The sequence below is a fragment of the Balaenoptera borealis genome (assembly GCF_965194805.1).
Source record: "Balaenoptera borealis genome assembly, chromosome: 4".
In the NCBI taxonomy this organism is placed as follows: domain Eukaryota; kingdom Metazoa; phylum Chordata; class Mammalia; order Artiodactyla; family Balaenopteridae; genus Balaenoptera; species Balaenoptera borealis.
The window spans coordinates 56,072,406-56,098,726 of record NC_138861.1 but is presented as its reverse complement, the minus strand read 5'-3'; the positions used below and the strand labels follow the sequence as shown (position 1 = coordinate 56,098,726).

Here is a 26,321-nt window from a genome sequence, read left to right as displayed (position 1 = left end):
TATGGTGTCAGGGAGTGTTCTAATTTCATTCTTTTACATGTAGCTGTCCAGTTTTCCCAGCACCACTTAATGAAGCGGCTCTCTTTTCTCCATTGTATATTCTTAAGGCCTGTGGAGGTTTGAAGACATTAACATTGATGAAAAATGAATCCTTCTCTCTCTCTTCTTGCACTCTCCCTCCTTTTCTCCCTTTAGGGTTAAAGAGTCATATTTGAATTTATGGTAACTTGTTGGAAGAGAATATAGAAATTATAGTATATTGCATTTCCTCTTTTTGAAGTTGTCTGTCTCATCCTTTTTTGGTTATTTCAAAAGTTTATTCATAGGATTTTCCTATGGTAAAATTTATAAAGCTTATAAAAAAATGCCCATTTAGGAGACAGTGTTAGTAGATTCACTAGAGCAGCATTTATTGAACATCTGTTATGGAAAAAGTTCTTTCGGGCACTAAAAGAAATAATAAATAAGTCTTCACCCCATCCTTCAGTTAGGAAATAACCATGTAAACAATTAATATGTGCAAGGCAAAAAGAAATGTTATAAACTGAGTGGAAGCACTAAAGGAAGGAAGAAGGAAGAGAGATTTGAGATAAACTTTAAAGGTAAGAAGAGTTGCAGTGGGTGGAAAGTGGCATTCTAGACAGAGAATCGTGTCAGCAAAGATGCAGACTCATGATGGTGCATGATACAGTTGAGAAATGTGGAACATTTCAAATTGTCATGGTTGGTGTGTTCACGGAGAGATGAAGCGTGACAGATTAAGTGTCTCTAGGATGTTGACCTGTTCACGAGTTGTAACTGACAAAATTAACTTTCATGGGTACTTTTATTATAGTAAATAATCCCTTTAGACTCTACGCATACGGAAGTTTCTGTAAGATAAGGATATGAATGCCTTGGTTAATGATTATCGCAGTGCGTGTTTTGAAATGCAGCCGTTTTATTGAAGTCATGAGTATGTTAATGTAAGTTTTTGGAAACCTCTTTTAGGAGCGCTGAGACCTGGAAGTGGCCCTGAGCTCTTACTGGGTCAGGGGCCCGCTCAACAGCCTCCACAGCAGCATCGAGTACTTCAGCAGCTACAGCAGGGGGACTGGAGGTTGCAGCAGCTGCATCTGCAGCATCGTCATCCTCAGCAGCAGCAGCTACTTCAGGATGCTTATGTGCAGCAGGTGATGCTTGCGTTACTTGAGATACAGAAGTGCTGTCGTGGAATTCATGCCGCTCTTGAATTGCAGTGAATCCCCTTTTGTATCATGGGTGCTTTGAACTGTAGATGGAAGTAAACATTTTGCTCAGTTTCCTGATTATTAAAAGAATATGTAGTTTGGACTTCCGTAGTGGTGCAGTGGTTAAGAATCCGCCTGCCAATGCAGGGGACACGGGTTTGAGTCCTGGTCTGGGAAGATCCCACATGCCAGGGAACAACTACGCCCGTGCGCCACAACTACTGAGCCTGCGCTCTGGAGCCCGTGCGCCACAACTCCTGAGCCCACATACCATAACTGCTGAAGCCTGCATGCCTAGAGCCCGTGCTGCGCAACAAGAGAAGCCACTGCAATGAGAAGCCTGAGCACCACAACGAAGAGTAGCCCCCGCTCGACGCAGCTAGAGAAAGCCCGCTCACAGCAGTGAAGACCCAACGCAGCCAAAAATAAAAATAAATAAATAAAAAATTAAAAAAAAGAATACATATTTTATTTGCATTCTGTGAGATACTCAAGAGTACTCCTGTTGTAATAGGTTGTATCGTGGCTTTATGAAGCAAAGGATGTTCACCCAGTCATTTGGCATTGCAAATAAGTACTGCAATTTATGATGAATATTATCTTTTTCAGGTTACATTTTGAGTTCATATATATAGACTAAAAATGTTATTGTTGGAAAGGTGATATTAGACTTTCAGAAGTGATATTGTCTTGGGTTTTTGTTCTTATTCTTTTTTTGCCTGTGTTGGGGGTGTGTGTGTGTGTATGTGTATGTGTGTAGGGTTGGCATTTAGAGTTGGAAGGGACATAGAAAAAGATGACCGTAAGTTCTAGTCTGTCCTTTGCCTCATCAGAACCTGCACATCTGTAGTTTCACTAAACTATTTTAAATTTAATGACTGTCTTCATTGTCCTTCCATCATTTCCTGAACTATTTTTGAGCCAGTTATATGCATGGTACTTCTCATGGGTATACCCTGTCCTCTGGTCTTGACTGATAGACCCAGAGTGGAGGATAGTTAAATAGGGGTGCCATTGGATGGCCAGAAGATACCATTGAAGGGGAGACAGAGGAGCATGGGAATTTACTGTAATGGTTCCTGGACACAAGTCACTTCAGGGGTCTTCATCAGCTGGTAAACGTGTTTCGGTTCAGGTTTCTTCCAGACATCCTTAAACTGTGCTGGAGATGGTTTTAGTTGAATCTATTATGTTTCATAAATAATTTTGAAACCAATTCCAATAAGCTGATTTAAGTTATAGTCACTTACTGACTATAGGTATCTTACATTAGTGTTTGGACTATTGAGTACCCAAGTCATTGTTATGGTAAGATCAATACCTAAAAAAAAAAAAGGCTCTCGCACAAAAAAGGCATGAGTAATACTGATGAGTTTGTTTTTCCAATTGTAGTATCAACATGCAGTGCAACAGCAGCAGATACTTCAACAACAGTTTTTAATGCATTCAGTATATCAGCCGCAACCTTCCACATCACAGTATCCTACAATGGTAAGCGTTATGTAATTTCTAGAGATTTCTCTCTGAGTATACATTCCAGTGTTGGAATTCACAGTACGAATAGTATTATTCAGAATTTAATAATTCAGAATCAACTCAAGTTAGTTTATTAACATGTATTTTATCAAAGCCAGTTATGTATTCTCAAGCAGCTTTACATAGGGCTGAACGTGGATCTGGCACATCTTACCTGATAGTATATAAGGAGATGATTGGTTACCCAGGATCTCTTGTCATATGTCTCTCTCATTTGGCAAATGTCTGTTGAAGAAAAGAAAAGAAACCCAAAGGAAAGTTGCATTTGCTTCAGAGAATAGTTTGACCTGTTTTTGCAGCAACCGCTATACCAAGTGACTTTAAACTACCATATCATTTTTTCTTAAACTATTTAAAGGAGAATTTTTGAATCCTGCCGGGTGACCCTAACTTTCCAGTTCCTTTTTTTTTTTAAATTGAGATATAATTGACATAAGATTATATTCTTTTACCTGAAACTATCTACCTGAGATAACGTAATAATTCGATATTTGTATATATTGCAAAATGATCACCACAGTAAGTCCAGTTAAACAACTTCTTAAATAGATTGATTTCATCTTGTAGTTTTCTAGTAGTGAGCCACTCCTTCAGATAAAAATTGTTTTTCAGGTTCCTGATTCTGTTGCCAGTGTGAAAAGGAAGGAGCGTAGTAAATAGGTGCAATGCTGACAGTGCTTTAGTGACCTTGAGCGTTGTTCTGCATAACGGCATTTTTTGTTTCAGATGCAGCAGTATCAGCAGGCTTTCTTGCAGCAGCAAATGCTAGCTCAACATCAGCAGTCTCGACAACAGGCATCACCAGAGTATCTCACTTCCCCTCAAGAGTTCTCACCGGCCTTAGTGTCCTACACTTCATCACTTCCAGCTCAGGTTGGAACCATAATGGACTCCTCTTATAGTGCCAACAGGCAAGTATTTTTCCATTGAATACAAAGGAAGTTATTGTGGGAGTGGGTGTTATCATGGAGTGGAGTCACTAAGTGGCTCCTGAATTAATTTAGAGCCCATCTTAGAGTTCCCTTTTTTTCTCTTACTAGTCCTCTCTCCTGACCCCTTTGCATCTCCATCCTTCTTTCCATTTCCATCAGTTAATTCTGCTAACTGCTATTTGCAAATAAGGCTTAGCAACATCCAGCAGCATTTAAAGCTAAGAAAATTATTAGCTTATATGTTAAGACATTCTTTGTCTGACAAACTTAGTAGTTTAAAACGATGATAAACATTATCTCACACACTTTTCTTTGGATCAGGAATTTAGGAGTAGCTTACCTGTATGGTTATGACCAGGGAAAGGTCTCTCATGAGGTTACAGTTAAGATGTTGGCTGGGGCTGCAGTCCACTGAAGGCTTGCCTGGTACTGGTGGATCTGTTTATAAGGTCACTCACATGGCTTTGGGCAGGAGGCCTCAGTTTTTTGTCACATGGATGTCTCCAAAAGGCTGGTTGAGTATTCTCTTTGGCAAAATCAAAGACTGTTTTGAACAAGGAATTGTTTATTCTGGTTTCTTCAAGAACATGTGGTCCAAAAGAGAGGGCAAGGAGGAACCTTTGATGCCTTTTATGATCTAGTCTCAGAAGTCACACGTTGGCACTTCCACCATATTTCATTTGTTAGAATTGAGTCACTAGATCTAGCCCACATTCAAGGGCAGGGGAATTCGGTTCCACCCTTTGAAGGGAGGAGTGTCAAAGAACTTGCAGACATATTTTAACACGTGTTTGAAGTGTAGGTTAAGGTGACACCCCCCATTGAGTTACAGTCTGTGAAGAAGAATCCATAAATTCATTCCAGGAACAGGAGGAAGGTGATTCAGATAGGGAATCCTAAAGTTGTAAAAGGATCATTGACAGGCAGGAGGGGAATGCCCATTTCTCTTTGAGTTTTAACCTCTCTTATCTGTGTTTCTAGAACTCTGAAAGTCCTTAAAGGTAGTTTTGGAATTAGAGATGGGATTCCTTCATACGGAGGCAGGCTTAGACTTTGGCAGTTGGTGCATTCCTAGAGTGAGTTCTAAACTGAATTACATTTATTATTAAGATACCTAAGTTATATTTACTAGAAAGACTATCTACTAGTTGGCCAATTCTAGCTTTCAGTAAGTGTTTAAACATTCCACTCTTGGCTCAACTATACTGAAGGGGCTTGGGCTAGGGGATTAAATGGGCAACTTTTGCCCTTTCTTCCCTTTCAAGATCTGTGTGGTGGCAAATAGAAGTGAGCTCCCAAGGGGAAGGTGAATTTAAGGGGATGAGTCAAGGCTTGCAAAATTGAGATACTTCTTTAGAAGCACATAGAGATTCTCCCTCCATTACCAGTGTTAGAAGATGTGGATCTGAATTATTAAATGAACTTGACAACTTTGTTATACTGCCCAGTGCCTATGCTGCATTTCCAGGCTGGGTTGAGGGAGAGGTACCCAGGTATTCTTAGGTTAAGAAGGCTTTAAACTCTCATCTTCTATTAAAAGCCAAGAGGCCTATTGGATAACTTTCATAGAACCAGTAGTCCTAGGCTCCAGACTATAGATATTTTAAACACCATGAATAATTTATTATACAGAAAATAACCCTCCTCTAGTTTTAGGCAATTCCTAAAGCAATTCTAGCAGCCCACCTTTTGTTGGTAGCTATGTAGAGAATGTCTTTGTCAAAAGGAAGATTATTGTGGTGTCTCTCAGCATAACCAGGACATAAAATCACCTTATTCAGTAGTGATTTTAGAGTGATACTGTTTGATATGGCAACTGATTTTCACTTTAAGGTTTATTCACTATGATAAATAATAGTTAATATTTATTTATTTATTTATTTATTTTTTTTAACATACTTTTTTTTTTATGACTATTTGGTTTTTTTTTTTTTTTTTAAAGTATTTATTTATTTATTTATGGCTGTGTTGGGTCTTCGTTTCTGTGCGAGGGCTTTCTCTAGTTGTGGCAAGCGGGGGCCACTCCTCATCGTGATGCGCGGGCCTCTCACTATCGCGGCCTCTCTTGTTGAGGAGCACAGGCTCCAGACGCGCAGGCTCAGTAATTGTGGCTCACGGGCCCAGTTGCTCCGCGGCATGTGGGATCCTCCCAGACCAGGGCTCAAACCCGTGTCCCCTGCACTGGCAGGCAGACTCTCAACCACTGCGCCACCAGGGAAGTCCCAATAGTTAATATTTAATGAGTGCTTATTTATTTATTTATGTTCTCTCTGCTTTACATGTATTAAATCATTTAATCTTCTCAGTAACCCTATGAGGTAGATACTGCTACTCTTGTTTCACAGATAAGGAAGTTGAGACCTAGAGAAGTTAAGGGACTTGCCCAAGGGTACACAGCTAGTGACCTTTGTGGAGGTAATTCAAATCCCATGTGGTCTCCCTTCCAATCCATGCCCTTACTGCCACCTCCATCATAATAAAATGATCTGCTTTTCCAAGTATTTATAAAGTATGAACTAGGAAACTTTAAAATTTTCAACTATAATGTATTTTTTTCCTCTCTTAATTTTTACTCTAGGTCAGTTGCTGATAAAGAGGCAGTTGCAAATATTACAAATCAGAAGAACATCAGTAACCCACCTGATATGTCAGGGTGGAATCCTTTTGGAGAGGATAATTTCTCCAAGTTAACAGAAGAGGAACTGTTGGACAGAGAATTTGACCTTCTAAGATCAAGTAAGGGACACTTGAAGGCTTATTTTGCTTCACAGTAAAATAACAGCTCTATAATTATTCAGCAAGGCCAAAGACTGTTTTGGGATGGTAAAGAGAAAATTCTTTTTGCGCATTTGAGGGCAAAATTCAGGCCATCTTCTTTTACGTATACTATCAAACTATATTGTGTGCTTTAGAAATCAATTGCTTGACAGTAGCTATTAAACCCAAGATTGCTGATAATATGCTGATTCCCAGCACTTAAATACGCATATCTTTGAATGTTAATTCAGAAATCTCCAAAAAATGGAAAATTAATGTTCAGATAAAAAGGGAGAGATTAGTATCTTGTCTTACTAATCATTTTGCAGCTCTGTTTTCTTGCACACTCAGTAGAAGATATTGTGGGTCTGAGATGCCCTTTGAAAGTGCCTGAAAGAAAACATGGGCTACTACATTATGTTAATGTTTTGTAATGTCCTTTTAATGAGTGGTGACATAAACGGGCTGCCTTGTTGTCCTGGTATGGCAAAAGTGAAATAAATTCTTTTCCATTTTAAATCAGATATCTCAATGTTTTTACTTGCAGTCATTGCCTTTTCTTAAACTACCTAATATATATGTCAAGTCTCACTATACATATTTTAGAAGTTATTTTTTGGAAAAGGTATGTATGGAGTATTTTGGGGAGGTTGCAAAACAGTAGCAAAAAGCTCACTCCTGGAGTCTGTGGATAATTGTCAGGTTTCTGAGTCTTGTGGGTGTGTGTGTGTGCACGTGTGTGCCCAGTGTGTTTCCCCATTTTGCATGTGAAAAGAGGGTCTTGATGGTCCCTAGTTATAGTTCCTAGTTTCTATTTTATTTTAGGTAACTGGCCTTATGAGAACATTTATTAGATGAAGTACTTTGTTCCAAATTGGTATATATTTTATATAAAGTTTATAAATGCCCTGAATTCATGTAAGAATAGTTGTTTGGAGTTTAAATTGGTATTTTACATATTGGTTATATGATTATGAAAAATTAAATTGATTAAATGCAGATATAAAAATGAGTTCTGAGCCTTTAATAAAAGTTTGTTGACTTTGGTAAAACCAAACTTACATTTTTTTATTAAAAAAATTTGTGTTAAACTACAACATTTTTGTTTGGCATTTTTCCTACAATTTATGTTGAGTGGTCCCAAAAGCAAGGTTTTTAAAAAAGGAAGTAAAATACCTCTTTCCTTTAGGGAGATGGTAGGGGGATACAGGGGGTAACCAATCATTGTAATTTACAGAATTATTTTTAAAGCAAAAGGGAAAATTAAAATATTCATTTTACTGTACTGTGACCAGGATAGTAACTAAGGTTTGCTATATCAGTTTTTTCTACTCTTTGGGTGAACACTCCCCTCCCCACTGTTTTTAAAAAATAAATCAATGTATGGAATGGGTAAAGTATTCGCATATTTTTTGTGCCTTATAAAAATGTTATTCTAAGCTCCCTAGAATTTGTAGTGACACCCAAGTGTTAGTTACTTTGCATAGGCAAGAGTGGCGTACAAATATTCATGTATACCTAACTTCATAAAAATTAGATTTAGCATGTAAAACTCTTAACCAGCTATTTGCTTTCAAACTTTAAGGTCTGATTACATGTGTAATTTGTGTATGTGTTTGTATACACATGTGTATGCCAAAGAGAGTTCAGACTTCATTGCAGCATTAGCTATGGAAAGATATTAAATTCCAAATGACAGTGCAGGAGGAACTTTATCTGAAGGTCAGACTTGGAGCAACTCAGCCATTTGGGAAACTGCCTAGATGGTCCCCGAGCTATTGAAATCACTGTCACAAGGACAGTGTACTTAAATTGGCACATAGCACCAGAAAACGTGAATTCTGATACCTGGCCAAGCCATTTAACTAGGTTTAACTCTGTAAAGTCACTTAACTGCTGTTTCACTTACTCATTTATAGACTGGGTATAATGATGCTTACTTCATAGGGTTGTCAAGAAGATTAAATAATGTCTTTTAAGTGTCTGGGCACTCCATCAGTGTCACCTCTGCTTTTCTCACCTTCTGTATAAGTCTTTGGGCTCTGACTCCTGAGGTTATTGCTCTATAACCAGCATTTAAAAATTACATCTAAACTGTCAGGTTTCTCAGCTGGCAATTAAAAAAACCAAGTAGAAGGGGCTTTGTGGGCAAACACATCAACAGCAGAAGTGATGTATGACAGCGTGGAAAGAGATGGAAAAATGTCTGGTTTTCCCTTAATAATTGATAGTCATAGTAATGGGGTTCAACAAAGGTGAAATGTCTTTAATAAAGTTTATAAAGAAATCAATAAAGTATAGAATATAGTTTAGAAAGATTTCCTCCCAGATTTGACTTTATTATAATATTGAGTCATCTTTAGCACCCGTTTCACTCACAACCAATAAGGTATCTAATATTTGATCTACTTGATAAGGGTTTAAATTACACCGATGGGCAAAAGACCTCTTCTAGAACCTTAAGAGTTTCAGTAGACTAACAGTGTAATGAAAATTGATTGTTGGTCATTACTGGTTGGTTCCTCTGTCGCTATCAACTTTTTCCAAAATGAATAAATTATCAATGTGTTTGGAATATCAAATTTATCTTTTTTCTCAGTACAGATATTTATCAACAATTTTTCAAAGTCCTTTCTAAGATTTTTTATATTTGGCTTATGAAAGCTTTCCAATGAGAAACTGAATACTTCTATGTATGGTCCTTAAAAGTATAGGCATTGCCCATGTAATGATTGTTCAGAATAAAACATTGCCATTTGAGGTTTTATTTTTTAAATGGTATGTGGTTATTTATTTAAAAAAAGAAAAGAAAAAAAAAAAAAGGCAAAAAGATATGCTGTCTAGGAAATATTTTACTTGTGTGTATTTTCCAGAAGGTAATTTAAAAATTATATTTTGAAATACTAAAATTCCAAGATACTAGTAATTGGTGATAAAAAAACTGTTTTTTAGTGATCTTTAAGAGAACAGTTGAATCCAGCTGGCAAAAGGATTTAACATATAAAATATAAATCAAATTCTTCTTGCTTTTGCTTTCAGTGTAACAATATTTATGGTTTGGAATTTTTTACCTGTTCCTATTTAAGACTAAAACATTAAATCGAAATTAAGCGTTATTAATAAAGCTAGTCTCAATATTTTTTACAGTTTTAAGCTTGTATTTTTCATGGTCTTTTGTATCAAAGCATCCAGATTAGTATGTAAACTTTAGAAATCTAATTGTCATAATATTTAATACATTAAACACTAATTAGAATACAGGTGTTTGCTTTGGGAAAATTTTTAAGTTGCATTTGTTTGAATAGTTGTGTAGCTCTACATATTAATTAAAAGTAATACTTGATGGAATATTGTTTTCTTGTTGATAGTGGATTTATTGTTTATTTCTGTTTAAAATTGCATCAAAATAACTAAAAGGAAGAGTAGAAGAAACTAAAGACTGTGGTTGCTTTGCATATTCTACTGAATGTGTTGGGTTTTTTTTTCTGAAGCCACAGTATGAAATAGATATAAACATCTGTATATATAGTTAGTTTGTTGTAAAACATTAACTCTCACCATTTTAAGCTGATTCAGACCTATCACTGTTCCTTTAGGGCAGAATAACAGAACTTTTCAGGTATATTAGAACAGTGTCGAAAGTATCAGATGAAGACTATACTTTTAAACCTTATTCTTTAACCTTTTGGCTATTCAAGCCATTATCCATATAAGCTGCTGAATTAACTTTTTAGAGTATATTAATTTTCTGATGATAGTATGAAATACAGTTTGATTTTAGGATTTTAAAATCCTGTATTTTTGCCATTTGTATCCATTAAACTTCTTGAAAAGATACTGTCTTCATTCAGCACACAATTCTTTTGGGAAGGCAGAAAGAGGTAAGTTTCTTATATTGGACAAATCAAGCTCAAGTTTTGCTCTAATGAAAAGAAAACCAGTTCTTTGAAAATGGGGCTTAAATACATTTTAGGGGTGACTATGTATTTGAAACTCTACATACCATTTTGTTAGTTTTTATTTATAGGTAATTGATAATTAAAAAAATTAATATGTATGTTTATTTTTTATTTTGTGCCCTGGGACCCAGATTATCATGTGAACTTTAGAAATCTAAATGGTTTTTAAAAAATCTTCCATGGAAAAATTGATGCTGTGTTTTTTGGAACAATGAGAACATGATTCATTTTATAGTGAGTTTATTCTGCTTCCTGTTTTGAAATAATTGGATAAATGAACTTTGTATGGAACAGTATGTTCATATTTTAACCTGTGGGGACCCCATATATAAAAAATATTTGTTTACCCCTACATGATAGTATTTGTACTCTTGTCATAACTACATGGTGCTGTTTATACATTTACCATGAATTTACCATAGATAGATGGAGATAATACATCACTGCATGAGGATTCAAAGAACTTTAGTGGTAACTTTGCATTTTTATATGCTGGGAACCATTGGAACAGTAGTGGTTTATAAACCTGGAGAATGTGTTAATATGTAGATTCCCAAGCTTCTATTCAGATAATCTGATTCATTTGTATTATATTAGGTCTGTGATAGGACCCAGGTTTTGTACAAGAGTATAAATACATTTTACACAGGAGTCCTGGCAATTATGATGCAGATGGTTTAGGAAGGAAATCTGGTCCTGATCTTGACCTAAGTACCTGTAAACTATATACTTATATACAAATATATATATGTAAGTATAATTTTATTAGGGCCTGATAAAATTGGTAACCCACAGGTATCCTCTGTGATTCAGTGAATCTTAGGCCTCTCCTTAAAGTTTGATTGTGGCTTCCCACCACAATAAATTAAAGACACCCTTGGTTATATAAGGTGTTCTCCAACCTTATTTTTTCAGAAAGTTGCTATGAAAGTAACTTCTTTATAGTTAAGTGTTGGACAACAAAATATGAAAAAGCTTTTTTTCATAGTACAATCAGCATTTGTTACTGATTTCCTGAATTAAGTATACAGTGAATACCTTGAAAAAGAACATCTAAAATAAATTTTCATTGTTATCCATTTCTGTATTGGATTTGAAAATAACCTCTTAAGTTTTGGAAATTTTATTTGTGCATAAATCAGTTGTCAGATGTGTTGCCTTAAAATATTAATTAGTGCTTCAACAAAATTTTAAGTAAAAATTTAAACAATCTAAAATTTCATGTGGATATTGCAGAGTTAGTTTTAGCCATAAAAGCTCATAATTGTATCATAAAGGTGTTTAAAGAATCAGTTGTCCATAGCAATAATTGAGTATTTTCAGGATATTGTAGACTCTAGGGCCTTGCCTTCTCAAGCTTGCGCTCCCTGGACCAGCAGTGTCATGTCCTCTGGAAGCCTGTTGAACTGCAGAATTTCAGGATCCATTCCAGAACCATCCAGTCAGAATCTGCATTTTAACAACTCCCAGGTGATTAGAATGCACATTAAATTTGAGAAGCACTGTCCTAGGAGATTGCTGCTTTAACTTGGGGCTTTTTTTGTTTCACTCTGCAGTTACGAGTCATTTTTAAAGAATTCTCATTCTATTTGGATTCTCCCTCCCCATCCTGCCATCCCTTAGAACTCAAATGAAACCAGCATAGTTTACCCATAGAATTCCTTAAACATGAAAAGTATAGTCCTGGGAATGTTTAAAATATCTGTAAGGGCAAAATGGGTCCCTAATAGCATATGTTTGATTACCAAGAATCAGAGGATAGAGAGGCATTTTATAAAAATCCAGAAGTTCTCAACTGATAAAGTGCCTGCGATGTGCAGAGTTTAAGAGCAGGGAAAAATAATCACTACTAGGGAATTAGGATACATTAAATCTTCTTCAGACATACCAGACCTGCTCCCACCTTTGAGCCTTTGCTCTAGCACTTCCTCTGCCTGGTGTGTTCTTCCCCAGGTATCTACTCCTGCCTCCTTGGAGTCTTTTCTCACCTGGTACCTGTTAGAATCACTCTGTTTCACTCTGTTTATTACTGCAACCTGTGTCTGCTCCCTTAATTCCTTTTACCCTGCTCTACATTTTTCTCTCTAGCTTTAACAGTCTCTATTTCTCATGCTTGTTGCTTGTCAGTCGTTTTTCCATGCCAGCATATAAACTCCATGAGGGCAGGAGTCCTCTTTTTGTTTGCTATTGCATGCCCATTGTCTAGAACAGTGCCTGGCACATACTAGATGCTCAACTATTTGTTGAATGAAAAAACGAATTCTGTTGTTAAGGCTTTTAATTTAGTAGAGAAATATCTATATCTTTGCATTTGTATGTATGAGAATGGTTTAACCAAGTAATATGAGAAATGAACAATAACATAAAATGAAGTAACATATAGTGAATTACTTTTTATTGCTATTGAGAAATAGGATTTACCTATTTTATGAATGAAGGACCATTTGCAGTATTTTTTCCATGTGTGCTTTCAGAGAAAGTTTGCCAAATATGTCTCTGTTTAATAATCTGGGTTTAACTTCAGATCCAATATGTTACAAGTTAAAGACAACTGGTATTTAAATAAACCAAATTAAGTTATTTACTAGGTTAATTGTATTTAGTGAAATCTAGCACTGTGATTACATTGTTACACTTGGCCTTTGTAGCAACAAGTATGTATGAAAACTCAGGACTACCCACTAATACTTAAACGGATGAACTTTGAATCTCATATTTTTCAAGAAGGCTTTGTTTAATTTTCACGTTTATTTATACTGTATGCCACTTTTAAATTTAAAGATCGTTTTGTTTTTATTTTATTTTTTGTTTTGTTTCATCTTATTTTTGCAGACAGGCTCGAGGAGAGAGCATCCTCAGATAAGAATGTAGAGCCACTTTCCGCTCCACATAACCATCGTCCAGAAGATCCTTTTGGTTCTGTTCCTTTCATTTCTCACTCAGGCAAGTTACATAAGTAACATCATCACTATCCGTAAAAAAGTACACACAAGAACAATAACAGCAACAAGGGCAAAAACCCTTATTATAAAGCCGAAGTAGGAATCAGGTTTTAGTTACAGCAGATAGAACAGAAAATTATTTTAACCTTTAGCCGTCCTCGTTTTCCTGATGTTCTTTCCATTGGGTTATTCAATTTGTGCCTTTTGCAAACACAGAAAAATGCTGATTTGCGTAGTAGAACCATAACTGGTTCTTTCTACCTCGACTGTTGGATAGTATTGAAAAATTTCATGCATGAAAATATCTCTCACTTTTATATACTTAAAATACATTTACAGACATTTTTACACTTAGCTTTTGCTTAAAAATCCTGTTTTCCTAGTTTATACATGCTCTCTTGTAGCTGTGTTTACAAAGTATTAGTGACTTTGTTACAACTTGTGACAAATTACCTATTTTCTTCTTCTTGCTTTGATTTCAATCCAGAATTTAATTATTCACCATTTAAGAATATTTGTGATAATGTTTTCAAAGTAATTACCTAGTTAATGCTGTCGAAGATAACTAGGATGGAATAGGATCCCACTCTGGCATAAATGGATTTTTGTGTTTGTGTAGTTAGAGTGGGAAAATTGAGTTTAATCTTAGAAAAGGGAAATGCATTGCAAGAAATTATGCTTTACTAGAAGGTAAAGGTTTTGTTTAATATATTCAAGGTAATTGTCAGCTATGTTCTTTGCTTCTGTTTCATTTATTTCTCACTCAGGCAAGTAAAATATGTGACATCATCACTACCATTTAAAAAAACTTCATACAAGAGAGAACAATAACAAAAGAAAAGCATTGTGAATGTAAAGCCAAAATAAGAAATAGGTGTTCAGGATTTCTGATAATACACTGAAGCAATGTTATAGCCTTTCAACATTCAGATTTGGTTATCCAGAACAGTACAGTAACTAAGAGTGTTTCTGTATACTTTGATGTTCCATATTTTTACTCTTTGCCGTTTATTGAAAACAATCCATATTTTTGTCATTTTCTGTTAGCTTCCTTCAGATTATCTTTTTCATGAATGATATGAAATCATTAACTGGGGAAGACAAATTGACGGTGTCAGTTTACTTAATATGTATAGATGCACTCCCTCACAGCCCCAATACCCTAGGTCAAAAACTGTTACTGTCTTTTTGGGTTTTTTTAAATAATAGCACAAATGGTCTTTATAAATTCTCAAGAACGTGGTACTCAGTGACTTCAGATAGTGATCCATTTGTGGCAGAAAGCGGTTTCAGTACTAGCTCTTTTTCGTGCTCTAGAAGGAGTTACATAATCCCCTTCAGGTTCGTACATATCTATGCAACTTCTTGTCTGTTCTTTAATAGCTTCTGAAAGAACCCTGGGGAAATGAATAGTAGAATCAGGAACTAGAGTAAGCCTCAGTGATTTGCCTTTTCCGTGGGCACCCTTATTTTGGGGTTGGCCTAGGATTTCTGTAGTTAGAAATAATGCTCACAGATTTGAGCTTGATTGCTGCTGTTGCTGTTTTGTTTTTCTTTTTCCTTTGGGTATTTAACTTCTCTATTAGATTTTAAGCTTGCTGAGGGTTGAAAACATGAATTTTCTGTCTTTGAATCCTTCCCAGTAGCCAACCCAGTAAGTACCTATTAATATTCATTGGCTGTATGAAAAAATTAAGACTATTCCTAAAAATTCATACTCCTTGGTGTTAGGACAATGACCGTAAAAAATGCCCTTTGATATAAATGCTACTGCTCCAAAAAATATTTTAAGATTTAGTGTTAATAAGAACACTGGAATAGTTTGGTTATGAAAAATTGAGTACATAGACTAGAATAAAGGAGGGAATGGTCATAAGAGAAATGTGCCTCCAGAGAGAAGACAAGGCAATCACTTTGCTATATTAGCTTTGTTAATTTATTTTTATCAGATTCAAAATACATAATCAAAATTTAAAAATCTGAAAATAACTTACTGCCACTGACCTATTCATCATCAAGATTAGAAATACTTTTGTTATAAATAATTTTTAGGTAACAATAAAGTATTTGAAGGCATTCATTTTCCTCTAAGAGTAAAATAATTGAATCTCTGAAGCAAAAAACTTCCTCATAAGCTTTATGAAGAAATTGGAAAAAGAAAAAGGAATTCTACCCATTGAAAATATATTTCACGTGGCATTGTGAGCATCTGGAGATTTATAGGACTAGGACAGAAGAAAGGCAAGAAACTACTTCTAAGTGTGTGTGTGTGTGTGTGTGTGTGTGTGTGCAATACAGGGTGATATGTATATGTGATAAGCCATCTTACTTGAATCTGAGAGTTGACAATTCTGAACATAATTTAATTTTAGGTAAACCATATAGAGAATGCTAGTTGAGAATAAAATGAATTCAATCATGAGGCAGAATGCTATAAGAATTCTAGTGGCAAAGTGCATTTAAGGAGACACACTGTCTTGAATCTAGTGTTCCTTACACTGGTTTTATTAGGAATTGTGTTCCTTTTATTTTGAAAGAAAAATTTCTGTTAAAACTTTTAATCTTAACTTTGAAATTAATGAATTAGTTTTTACTTTGCTTTTCTTCAGTTGATCATAATTTTATAAAATTATTTTTAAGCTAAATTTTAAAGTTAAAATAATATGTGTATCTACTTTAAAAAGTTGGATTTAACAAGGTTTATAATGAAAAAAAGTCACTTCTCTGCTTGCTCCCTCCCTATACCCTTTCCCTGTACAGACTCCCTGGAGATAATTTTTCACTTCTGGCATTGTAATATGTCATGCTTATTCTTCTATTTCTTTTATTTCAATTTTAGATGATGTGTATAGACTTTGTATTTTGGAAAATGATGATTTAGATTAATTACACTGTTAGCACCCAGCCCCAATCACATGCACCTGTCCTTTCACTAATTTCCAGTACAGTTTTGACAGAAGGGTTGGTTGTTCATGTTGTTTAATGTGTACATTTTATGCATATGTAAGTATTTGTCACTGAGGTCCAGTATACCATTATTACATTTCCTTCTATAAGGTTTTATTTTTCCTGGAGTTAATTATAATGATGTTTATAAAAATGACTATGTTTTGTTCCCTGGTTTTTTCTGTACCCTGTCATTGATTCATCTCCATTTGGAAATGTAAATTTCCTCCCAACTTAAGGTGGCTGTCATTTTCATTTTTACTTGATTACGTCTCTCGCCGAGCTCTGCAGCCTGAGTTGGTTGCTTCCTGTGCCTGCCACACGCTTATCATCCTAGTATTGTCTTTTGCCTGTCGATCTTCCTGGGAATTCTTGGATCTCCTCTCTTTCTCTTTCTTGGTTAGTAGAGCAACTCCTCTAGAAATTTCTTGAGAAAATATATATGCATGGGGGGAAAACTTTTGAACTTTGCTGCCTTTTTTTCCTAACCTGACACTTGACTGATAATTTGGCTGGGTAAATAATTCTTTGTTGGACATAGTTTTTCCTTGTGAATTTTCAAGGTACTGCTTCATTGTATTCTAGCTTCAAAAAAAGGGATAGGGGGCTTTAACTAGAGGAATGGCTGCACTCTATGCCCCTAACCCTAGGTCCCGTAGCCTCTACTATTTAGAGGCGAAAATACCTGTTTCTTCTCCTTGTTAGCTGCGTGTACTGCAGATCTGGTACGGTCAGCAGCCTTAGTTTGTCTATATGGATGCCTGTTTGTTGCCTCGGCTTATGATGATCACTTTTGGACTTCTTAAGAAGCTTAGCTGAAGGTAACATTTTGGTAGACCATGTCTTCAAATGAATCAAATCTAGCTTTCCTTCTTCTTAGCTTCAAACATTTCTTTATGGGCAAGATTAAATTTTGTAATTATTCTTTTATGCAGAAATCAAATAATTATATCAAGAATCTGTTTGGTGCTGTATAGAAAGGGAATATCTTATTCCATAAGCTGATATCTTAATTATAATGGAATTATATATACCTTGTATGTCAGGTTACTAAGCTGATATTAGTAGTGTGGTGTGTCATAAAGAACATTGACTTTAGAATTAAAAAGCCCTGGGTATGCATCTTAGTTCTGTCCCAGATTAACCATGTGATACCGGCTGTTGCCTAATTTCTTAGAGGGTTTCTGTATCTTAAATTGGGGATAATATTAGCTAGCTGATGAGATTGTTGAAAGGATTAAATGAGAGCATGTTATACAACACGCGGACATCCTCAGTGTTGGTCGCTGTTGTGGCTCTTGTAGGTAGTGTTATTAAATAGTATTTTTACTACTTAACTACTAAATTCCAAAATCTTAGTGTTAAATAAGTTTTGAAGCTGCCATCTAGCTTGTAGTAGTACAGAGTTCCAGTAATAATAAGCTAACTACTGAATTACATCTTTTAATAAAGTGTAGAACCTGTCTATGAAGCTGTTCCCCACCAAGAACTGTTTTAACAGTGCCATTTCTATTTTTATTAAAGCATTAACTCCCAGTATTCTGTACAGTGTACACACAGACATCCTGTTAAAAGCATGGTGTTCGTTCCCAGTCCTGAAATGCACCCAGCCTTCCTTCTCCCCAAGGCATCGTGCTGCAGTTAGTTGAATTACAGCGTGGACAACCTAATTTTAATAAACACTCTCAAATTCTGAAACATAGTATTTGAAGAATTTCGTCACTGAAGTTTTAGATTTCTTGTATTGCATTTCATCTTTAATTAGGTTTGGTGAACTTCCTTTACTCTCCCCAACCCCAGACCTACCTCATGGGTCTCATTATCTAACAGGAGGTTAAATTGAATTTAGGGTTGGGAAGGTCACATCATATATAACGAATACTTGTTGGAACATAAATTACTACAGATTGTCAGTCCAATTGCTGGGTCATTTTATAAGCCATGATGAGTGTACTGTTTATAACTTTAGATTCTAGTAATTCTTGAAGATCAAGAATTTTCCTCTTCCAGAATGTCAGTAATAATGGTTACCATTTATTGAATCCTACTGTACACATACAGTGGAAACAGGCTCAGAGCAGGATCAGTGACTTGCTTAAGGTAAGATAGTTTATAAGCAGGAATCCAGCTCTGTCTGATGCTAAACTCTGTTCTACAAACAGTAGTAAAACAAAAGTGTTAAATGACTTGTTTTACCAGTGTTCAGTGGATGTTCTGTGTGAATCGTTCCACTTGTAGATGTGTTTTTGATGTATTTGTGGGACGACGTGAGCTCCACGTCCAACTCCTCCGTCACCTTGATTCCTCAAGTATCAAGGGACTTGTTTTAAATGAAAACCTACAATAACATGAGTGACGTGATAGAAATGTCAGTTTTAATCAGAGTGGCAAATATTGCCTTGTCGCTTGGCCTGTCTTGAGAGAAATCATACAGATTTTGATAAAACCTTCTAATCCAGTAATCCTTGGGTCTGGCATGGTAAATTGCTGAGAAATGATGGCAGGCAGTATGCTTCCAATTCAAAGTGAGCTTTAAAGTCTTACAGCCCCTCCCTTATACCCCAAATGATGAGACAACAGAAGGCATGTAATTACAATAGCAGTTTCAAGCCATTCATCCTCTATAATCCGATAGCAAGGAAAAGAACATCAAAACAAAATTTTCTTGAAACTGGAAGCTTCTTATGTGATTAAAAATGTACCACCTGTTTTATAACTAAAAGAACTGTCCTCTAAAAGATGGAAACCTGATTAGAAGACTGGTAATATGAATAGTATGATGCAAATATGCCCCTCTCCCCACATTGTTTTGGACGTATTCTAAATATTTTGTATTTTTTGATATAGTTTATAAAGGTTCATTTATGTGGTTTAAGAATACATATGCAGTATTTATTTAAAATAGTGTGGCATTACCCAGGATCTCATTCTTTTCACAAAGTATTTGTTTAAAAGAATACTAATAATAAGTATATGAAAGTCTGTGAAAATTGATGATAAATTTTAGCTTTTGAGTTTGGAGTCATCTTTTGGACTGTGTAAGACTATGATGTCTTTGAACTTTTAACATCTAGAAATATCTTTTTATGAAAACTTGAGCTTGGAATAGATGAATTCAGGTTCTTATGTTCTTCATTTGGTGGATTCATGTTCTTAAATTCATTTGGTTAGATAAGCTTGTTCTTCAGAACCTCCCAATTGTTTATACCTTTGTCAGTCATTTTCCAGATCACTAGAATCAGGATTAGTACATGGGTTTCACAACTGTTAAAGTGAATGATAAGTTTCTTGAAGTCAGGAATTGTCGTATCTTTGTATACCCCGTACAGTACCTTGATGAATGAATTCATTATCAAAGTATACTTTGGTAATCTAATATAAACTTTCTCTCTCTCACACACCCTAATAGTTAATGAGCTTTCACTAGATAAGATGAATTTTATTAATGTTCAGCTCTATCAGGTAAGTTCCATTATTGTCCTTATTTTACAGATGAGGAAACTGAGGCTTTTTTGGATGTTTATCTTCTGTGGATTTTGTAAAGTTGTATATGCTTTCATTTGTTGATAAAGCCTTATAGTATTTCCAGAACTTAACCCTACAGGGTTAAAGTATTTATCGTACTGTTTAACAAAGCACTGTTTACTGAAATAGAAACAATACTGTGCTCATTCTATTAGTTTTTTGTTTTTTTGTTTTAGTTTTTTAAAATTTTCAGGCATGGCTTTTGTAAATTTTCAGGCAGAATACAAAAGGAACACAAGACAAGTCTGTGGTTGTATTTTGTAGAGGGTTGGTGCTAAGCTATACTGAATGTTTGCTGGTGATGATATTCTACTGGTAGTTTAATTGTAGAATTTACAGATGAGAGTTTTAAAACTAGTGTCATCAGCAGAGAAGTCACTATGGCCTTAAACTTGGACAAGCCATTCAGCTTTTCCCTAGTTGCAAATTATTTATGTATATAAAGAGATTGGACTAGGTCTTTAAAAATCTCTTCTTGTTTTTTTGCTTTCAAGATATAGTTGAAACTATGAAACAGGATTAAGGTCACTGAAAGAAAGAAATGAGAAGAGAAACCAGAAAGCCAGGGGATGAGCATTGGTTGGTAGCACTGCATATTTTGAAGTGGTAGGAAGTCATGATAGTGCTCTGCCATGGAAAGCAAGGGGAACATTTTTGAAGATGTGGTTAATAAGATTGAAGGGGAAAGATCATAGCAAACCTTACAGGGCGATTTCACCCTAATGTTGTGTGGGAGCCTAAATGGTGGGGAGTTAAGAGATAATGTATGAAAACCCCTTGGCACTGCATTTTCACTCAGGACAATATTAGTTACTATCTTCTCTGATTCATTTCTCAGTACCATTAGAAATGTATAGTAGGTACTCCACAAATAACCATGAAATGATGGTATAATACATTGGCAATAGCAATAATATAGCCCTTGACTGAGTACCTACAACGTGCCAGCACTGTTATAAGCACTTTACCTGAATTCTCACTTTAATCTCCGCTACATTTCTCTGAGGCAGGTATTATTGCTGTGTCCCTACTTTACAGCCGAGGAAACCGAGACACTAAGTAATACCTGACTCCAAATGAGAACACAGGTCATCAAAGGACACTTTGATGAAGTAAGGGAAGTATACTGTATATTTTGATATAGACAGTTACCAAATGGTTAATTTGGTATTTCACTTGTTTAGTAAATGCTTGTTATTTTATGGATGGTACTGAATAATTGAAGCTCTACTTTGTTAGCTTTGAACTACTATCTTGAAATTCTATATAAGAGGTATATTAAGCCATAAAGCAGTGAGGATAAGCAGAATTTATGTGTGTAAATAAGTACTAGTTCTCGAGAGATGAATTTATATGCCACACGAGAATTTAAGACTTCATAACATCATTGCTGTTCTTAATAGTTTACCCAAATCTGCACTGCCTATCTTAGTCACTCACCTTATTCTCAGGATTTGGCTCTGATTAGATTTTGGCTATTTCCTGCAATCAAACCCAACCTCAAAAGATGAGGATTACTCAAAAAGCTGAAATTTTTACAGTTTGTAGTTAGTTCCAAGGCACAAAACAGAAAGAAAAATATCCTGACTAGAAGCCATCAAAATATCATTCCACTGTATTTAGTTTGAGGAAAGAAGAATGCCCTACTTAGAGCCAAAAATAAAGATTGGTCAATATATGAAATTTTACAGGGTTTTACCAATATCATTTAATGGAGAAAAATGCAACCTGAGGTATGATGCTGGGCACATTCTAGACATTTGTTTATGCTTTAAATACATGTTCCTGGCGCTTATTGTAAATATTACAGCTCCCCTTCTACCTACCTGAAAACCAGCCATTTTTGTGTTAATAATACAAATCCCAGTAAATATAGGGATTATTAGGATTTGGGATATATTGAATTATAAGGCAACATATTTAGGCTATACTTTTGGGAAATTAACTTAAGCAGTGAAATGATCCTGATTTAAATTTCATGGTAAACCAAATGTGTAATATTTGCTCTAACGGCTTAGAAGAAGCAGTCTAGCACCAAGAGCAAACAGTAGGAATATCTGAATTTTTTTTAATGACAGAAATATGTTTAGGCAAAGAAATAGGTTTTGAAAGTTGATGGCACTCAGCTATGAAGTCACATTTTAAAGCACTGTACATTGTACAGTTGGTAACCAACTTTCTAACTTGTAATACTTATTTTGACAGTCTTTTGTGCCTTTGGAACAGGACTAAAAGTCTTAGAATATATTGAAGTAATTTTAAAAAATTTTTATTGGAGTATAGTTGATTTACAATGTTGTGTTAGTTTCTGCTGTACAGCAAAGTGAATCAGCTATACATATACATATATCCACTCTTTATTAGATTCTTTTCCCATATAGGTCATAATAGAGTATCGAGTAGAGTTCCCTGTGCTATACAGTAGGTCCTTATTAGTTATCTATTTTATATATAGTAGTATGTTACATGTTGATCCCAATCTCCCATTTATTCCTCCCCCCCTTTAATTTCCATTTCTTTCTCAGTTTTTTATAGCTTCACAGTGAAGAGAGGAAAATTAAGTGGATGGCTGTTGTCACAGAAAGCGAAACTATGGTTGTAACTTGCAGCTTTGGAGCTTAACTTTTCCCCAGCAGGAGGTGCTACAGAGAGATAACCACTTGTACTTAAAATTGTACTTCATGGTGCTTAATATTTGAGCTGCTCTTAGTATGCTGGCAGAGAGGCCCATTGCTGCTCTTGACTCTATGTTAGTTTATGAAGGAGTGGAAGGATGGAGAAATAGGGAAACGTTTAAGCAGGGTCAGGGTGGGTAGGTTATGTGAATATGGGAGAAAAAAGGAATTTGGATAAATATTTTTGATTGCTTGTTTTAGTTTTATGAAGGGGTGACAATAAAAGAAATAAAACCAGTCTGTATACACCAACCAGAAATTTCCCCAGTTGCCCATACTTTTCAGGGATGTAATCTGAAACCCTAAAGATGGGATAGATCATTGCGGGTGTCTTTTCATGTTCTTTTTGAAAGTGATCCTTTCAATTTCTAATATTGTGCTCTCAACTATAGCTATTTAAAAATCAGAGATATAGTTTCCAGGATCCAAAATGCACCCTTGTGGTGTGTAAATATACATTTGTTTGCCTGCTTATTTTTGGCCAGTTCTAAAGTAGACCTGAGCCACTCTTGAATTAGCCATAGAATTGCACCCTCCTCTCTGCCCCCTCCCTATTCTTCCCTCTCATCTTCAACCACTGGGTCCAGAAAGTAGGTAGGAAGTTGGAGTATGATGTATGAGATAATTGAGTTTGGCCTTGCTCTGGAGATGATGACAGTTAACTTTACCAAGTGCTTTTGAGTCAGGCACTATCTTAAGTCCTTTCTTTACAACAGTCCTACAAAGTAGAACCTGTTATTATCATATTATTCTCTCGTAATATAATAATATATATTCCCTCATGTATGAGGGAACAGAGTAGAGAGAGGGTTTAGCTGTGGTCTTAGTAGAGATTGTTACTGGGTTAACTTTATTAGCTCTGTATTGATTTTGCATAAGGAAGGAATAACAGTAAATCGGTAAATTATGATTAAAAAAGGGGTTTTCTTTCCCCTCTCAAAGAAAAAGTGCATGATCATGGTTCTGTTTAAAATGCTGAAAAACTAGAAACAACCTAGACGTAAAACAACCTAGAGGTAAATAGTTCAATGCTATACATACAATGTTTTATTATGTTTCTATCAGAATTACTAAATGGACTATGTTGATACCTGTAAAAGATGCGTTAAAAATGGTAAGTGAAACCCTACAAATTTATATCCACACTGACAATTTAAAAAGCAGATCTGTATAGCACTTTACAACAAAGAAATACGTATCTGTATTAATACAACTTTGAGAAGCTGACAAAAGGCAGACAGAGTAGGGAGTAGAAAGTGACAAATGTGTTTTGGAAAGCAATGTTGACCATTTGGGTAAAGGAAACAGTTAATTTAGAAGACAAAGATTAATATAAGAATACCAAGAGAAGGACTCTTGTCCTATGTTAAATATTCCAGAAGATTTCTAGGAACAGAACTCTGTGCCCTAGAAATGGAACATTTTCCAGGGAAATTGTAGAGCGGCATTTTCCCTAAGTGCTTTTTGCAGAATTGTTTATAAAGGTTAATAGGTGTTACATGTAACAAATAAAAGTGTTTGTAGTGAAGCAAATTTGGGAAACCCTAGGCTTCATTCAGTCAGATTCTTCTGTGTACGATGTGTCAGCACCTTTAGTACGATAAGCATTTTCCAGGTGAGTGGTGGTGGTGAGAGGGGTACATTGTAGAGTGCAGCATTTCATAAACTCATTTGCCTGAGACCACAGAACTGTTTGCTTCTTGTTACGGGAATAGCGTTCTGCAGAAGACACTTTAGGAAACATACTGGAATGTTCCTGGAGGTGTCCATGAGCAGGCAGGAGGGGTGGTGCCCGTGTGGCTCTCTGTGGGTGGGTAAGGAGCCTGAGGAGGTACTAAGTTAACGTGTATCTTAGAGGGACTGTCCTAAAGTCAGGGGTGATTGCAAGTCTTTGCCATCGCATTTTTTGCTTTTGGATAAAAATTCATGAAAATAAGTGCTCTGGCTAATCTAAAAGTAACCTTTGTTTTTAATATCAGAAGTATGCTGTATGGAGAAGTCAAATGAAAATCTGCATTTGATTTGATTTTAATCTGTTAGGATTGAAGATAAGCTTATTATGAATATGTAAAGATACAGCATATAACTCTTGGCTGGTTTCAGGGAACTGGCAGTTGAATAATGGATGAAGATTATATTTGTATTTAAGTATAACTGATAGAAATCTCCACATCTTCTCTCCCCCTCACTCCTCAGCCCCACTAGATTTCCTCCCCACTCCCCACTTCACGGTTGTCAACAACCTGCATGAGCTGACCGGAGCCAGTGGCGTTTCCGTCCTCAGTTCATTGGGCTTCTTTGCGTCACCCTGCGCAGTTGTCTACTCCCTCCCCCGCAAACACTCTGCTCTCTTGGCTTCGGCAACATTACACTCACCTGCGTTTGGTCCTCCTCTCTGGCACTTCCCTGTTTGCTCTGCAGGTTCCTCTGTTGATTTCTAAATGTTCTACACCTGAGGGCTCAGTGGCGGATCCCCTTTTCCTCAGAGAGACGCTGAAGGGTTTTCAGCAGTAGCCACATGATTAGCGTTTCAGGAGGGTTATTCTGGTGACAGTGTAGAGGAGCAGTTTGAGGGATATGGGCCTGGAGGCAGACAGGCAAGTTTAGAGGCTAAGGAGTTGCTGGATGAAGATAAGGAGGGGATGGGATAGACAGCTGGCAGAGGGAGAGGAGGGACCCGATTCCAGAGATTTTAAAAACACTTATTTGGTGGGAAGAGGGAATACGATTTGCAGATTTCTGCTAGTTTGCAGAACTTGGTAGGTCGATGGAAGTGTTCACTAATTTAGAGGGAACTGGTGAGGACACATTTTAAGAGGAAAGATGATCTCTTTTGAAATTACTGAGTTTGAAGTAATGGTAGGAGATACATATTTATGATAAGTATTAGATGGATAGATGAGTATTCATGGTAAGAATCAGAGATCCACTCATTACCGTGTAAATGCTGATAACATACAAGTAGTTAGGACCCAGGGCAGGACATGCAGAGGGAGAAAGACAGCCAAGGATAGAACCCTGGGGAGCATACATGTTAAGGAGATGTTAGTGAAAGAGAAGTCTCTACAAATATGACCAAGAGGGAATAGTCAGAGAGGTGGGAAGACAACAGTGCTGACTTTCAAAGAGAAGGAAATAACTCACAGGTGTCCTATGCCATGGAGACCACTGTGTTAATAACGAGAAAGAAATGGTCCTTCCATCATAAGGTATAATTAGTTTCCATGACTAAAGACTATACTTTCAACCCTAGCTAATTGTTTTGAAAATATCTGATCTTAGAGGGGAAGGGATAAATGGATATGTGGTTGGATCAATTCAAATTGTTTCCTACCTCTGGAAAATCAATTCAATACACCAGTGTATTGGGAGGGCTGTATATTTTCATGTAAACTAACATACTATTTATCTTTACTATATATCATACAGTGAAATTGTAGAGCACTGTATTTGATGCAATTTTATTACCTATCATACAGTGAACATACTGATAGTTAAGATTTTTATTAAAGTAGCATGCTTTTAATGTAATGTCCAGTAGTATAGGTATGACAGTTTAAGGAAGATGTGGCATCTAGGGAAGGCAGATATCCTTGGTACCGTCTCAGTTCAGTAGCTGGTCCTTAGTTTTGATCAGGCTGTGGGGATGCACTCATATGTTAACCCAACTCATAAGATAACTTGTTTACAAAAAAACACCAGAATGCCAATTTAAAAATTACACAGCGAAACATAACTAAGCAGATAAGCTATTCACGCTTGCTGATCTCTGTGGGAAAACTTTATAACAGAGTTGAAATATAAGCAGAAGGCTGTTGGG

The 26,321-nt window shown here is 35.9% G+C and overlaps 1 protein-coding gene across 6 annotated transcripts in view; it reads left to right on the top strand.

The window, feature by feature from the left end:
• BMP2K (BMP2 inducible kinase) overlaps positions 1 to 26,321 on the top strand; it is a 126,107-nt gene that overhangs the window by 93,077 nt on the left and 6,709 nt on the right. For 5 of the 6 annotated variants that reach the window (XM_082389332.1, XM_082389334.1, XM_082389335.1 and 2 more), the window contains 5 exons: positions 991 to 1,172; positions 2,622 to 2,720; positions 3,492 to 3,676; positions 6,276 to 6,433; positions 13,246 to 13,356. In XM_082389332.1, coding sequence (XP_082245458.1) covers positions 991 to 1,172; positions 2,622 to 2,720; positions 3,492 to 3,676; positions 6,276 to 6,433; positions 13,246 to 13,356 — 735 coding nt within the window. The remainder of the gene's footprint in view (positions 1 to 990; positions 1,173 to 2,621; positions 2,721 to 3,491; positions 3,677 to 6,275; positions 6,434 to 13,245; positions 13,357 to 26,321) is intronic. The other variant, XM_082389333.1, reaches the window with a different exon arrangement.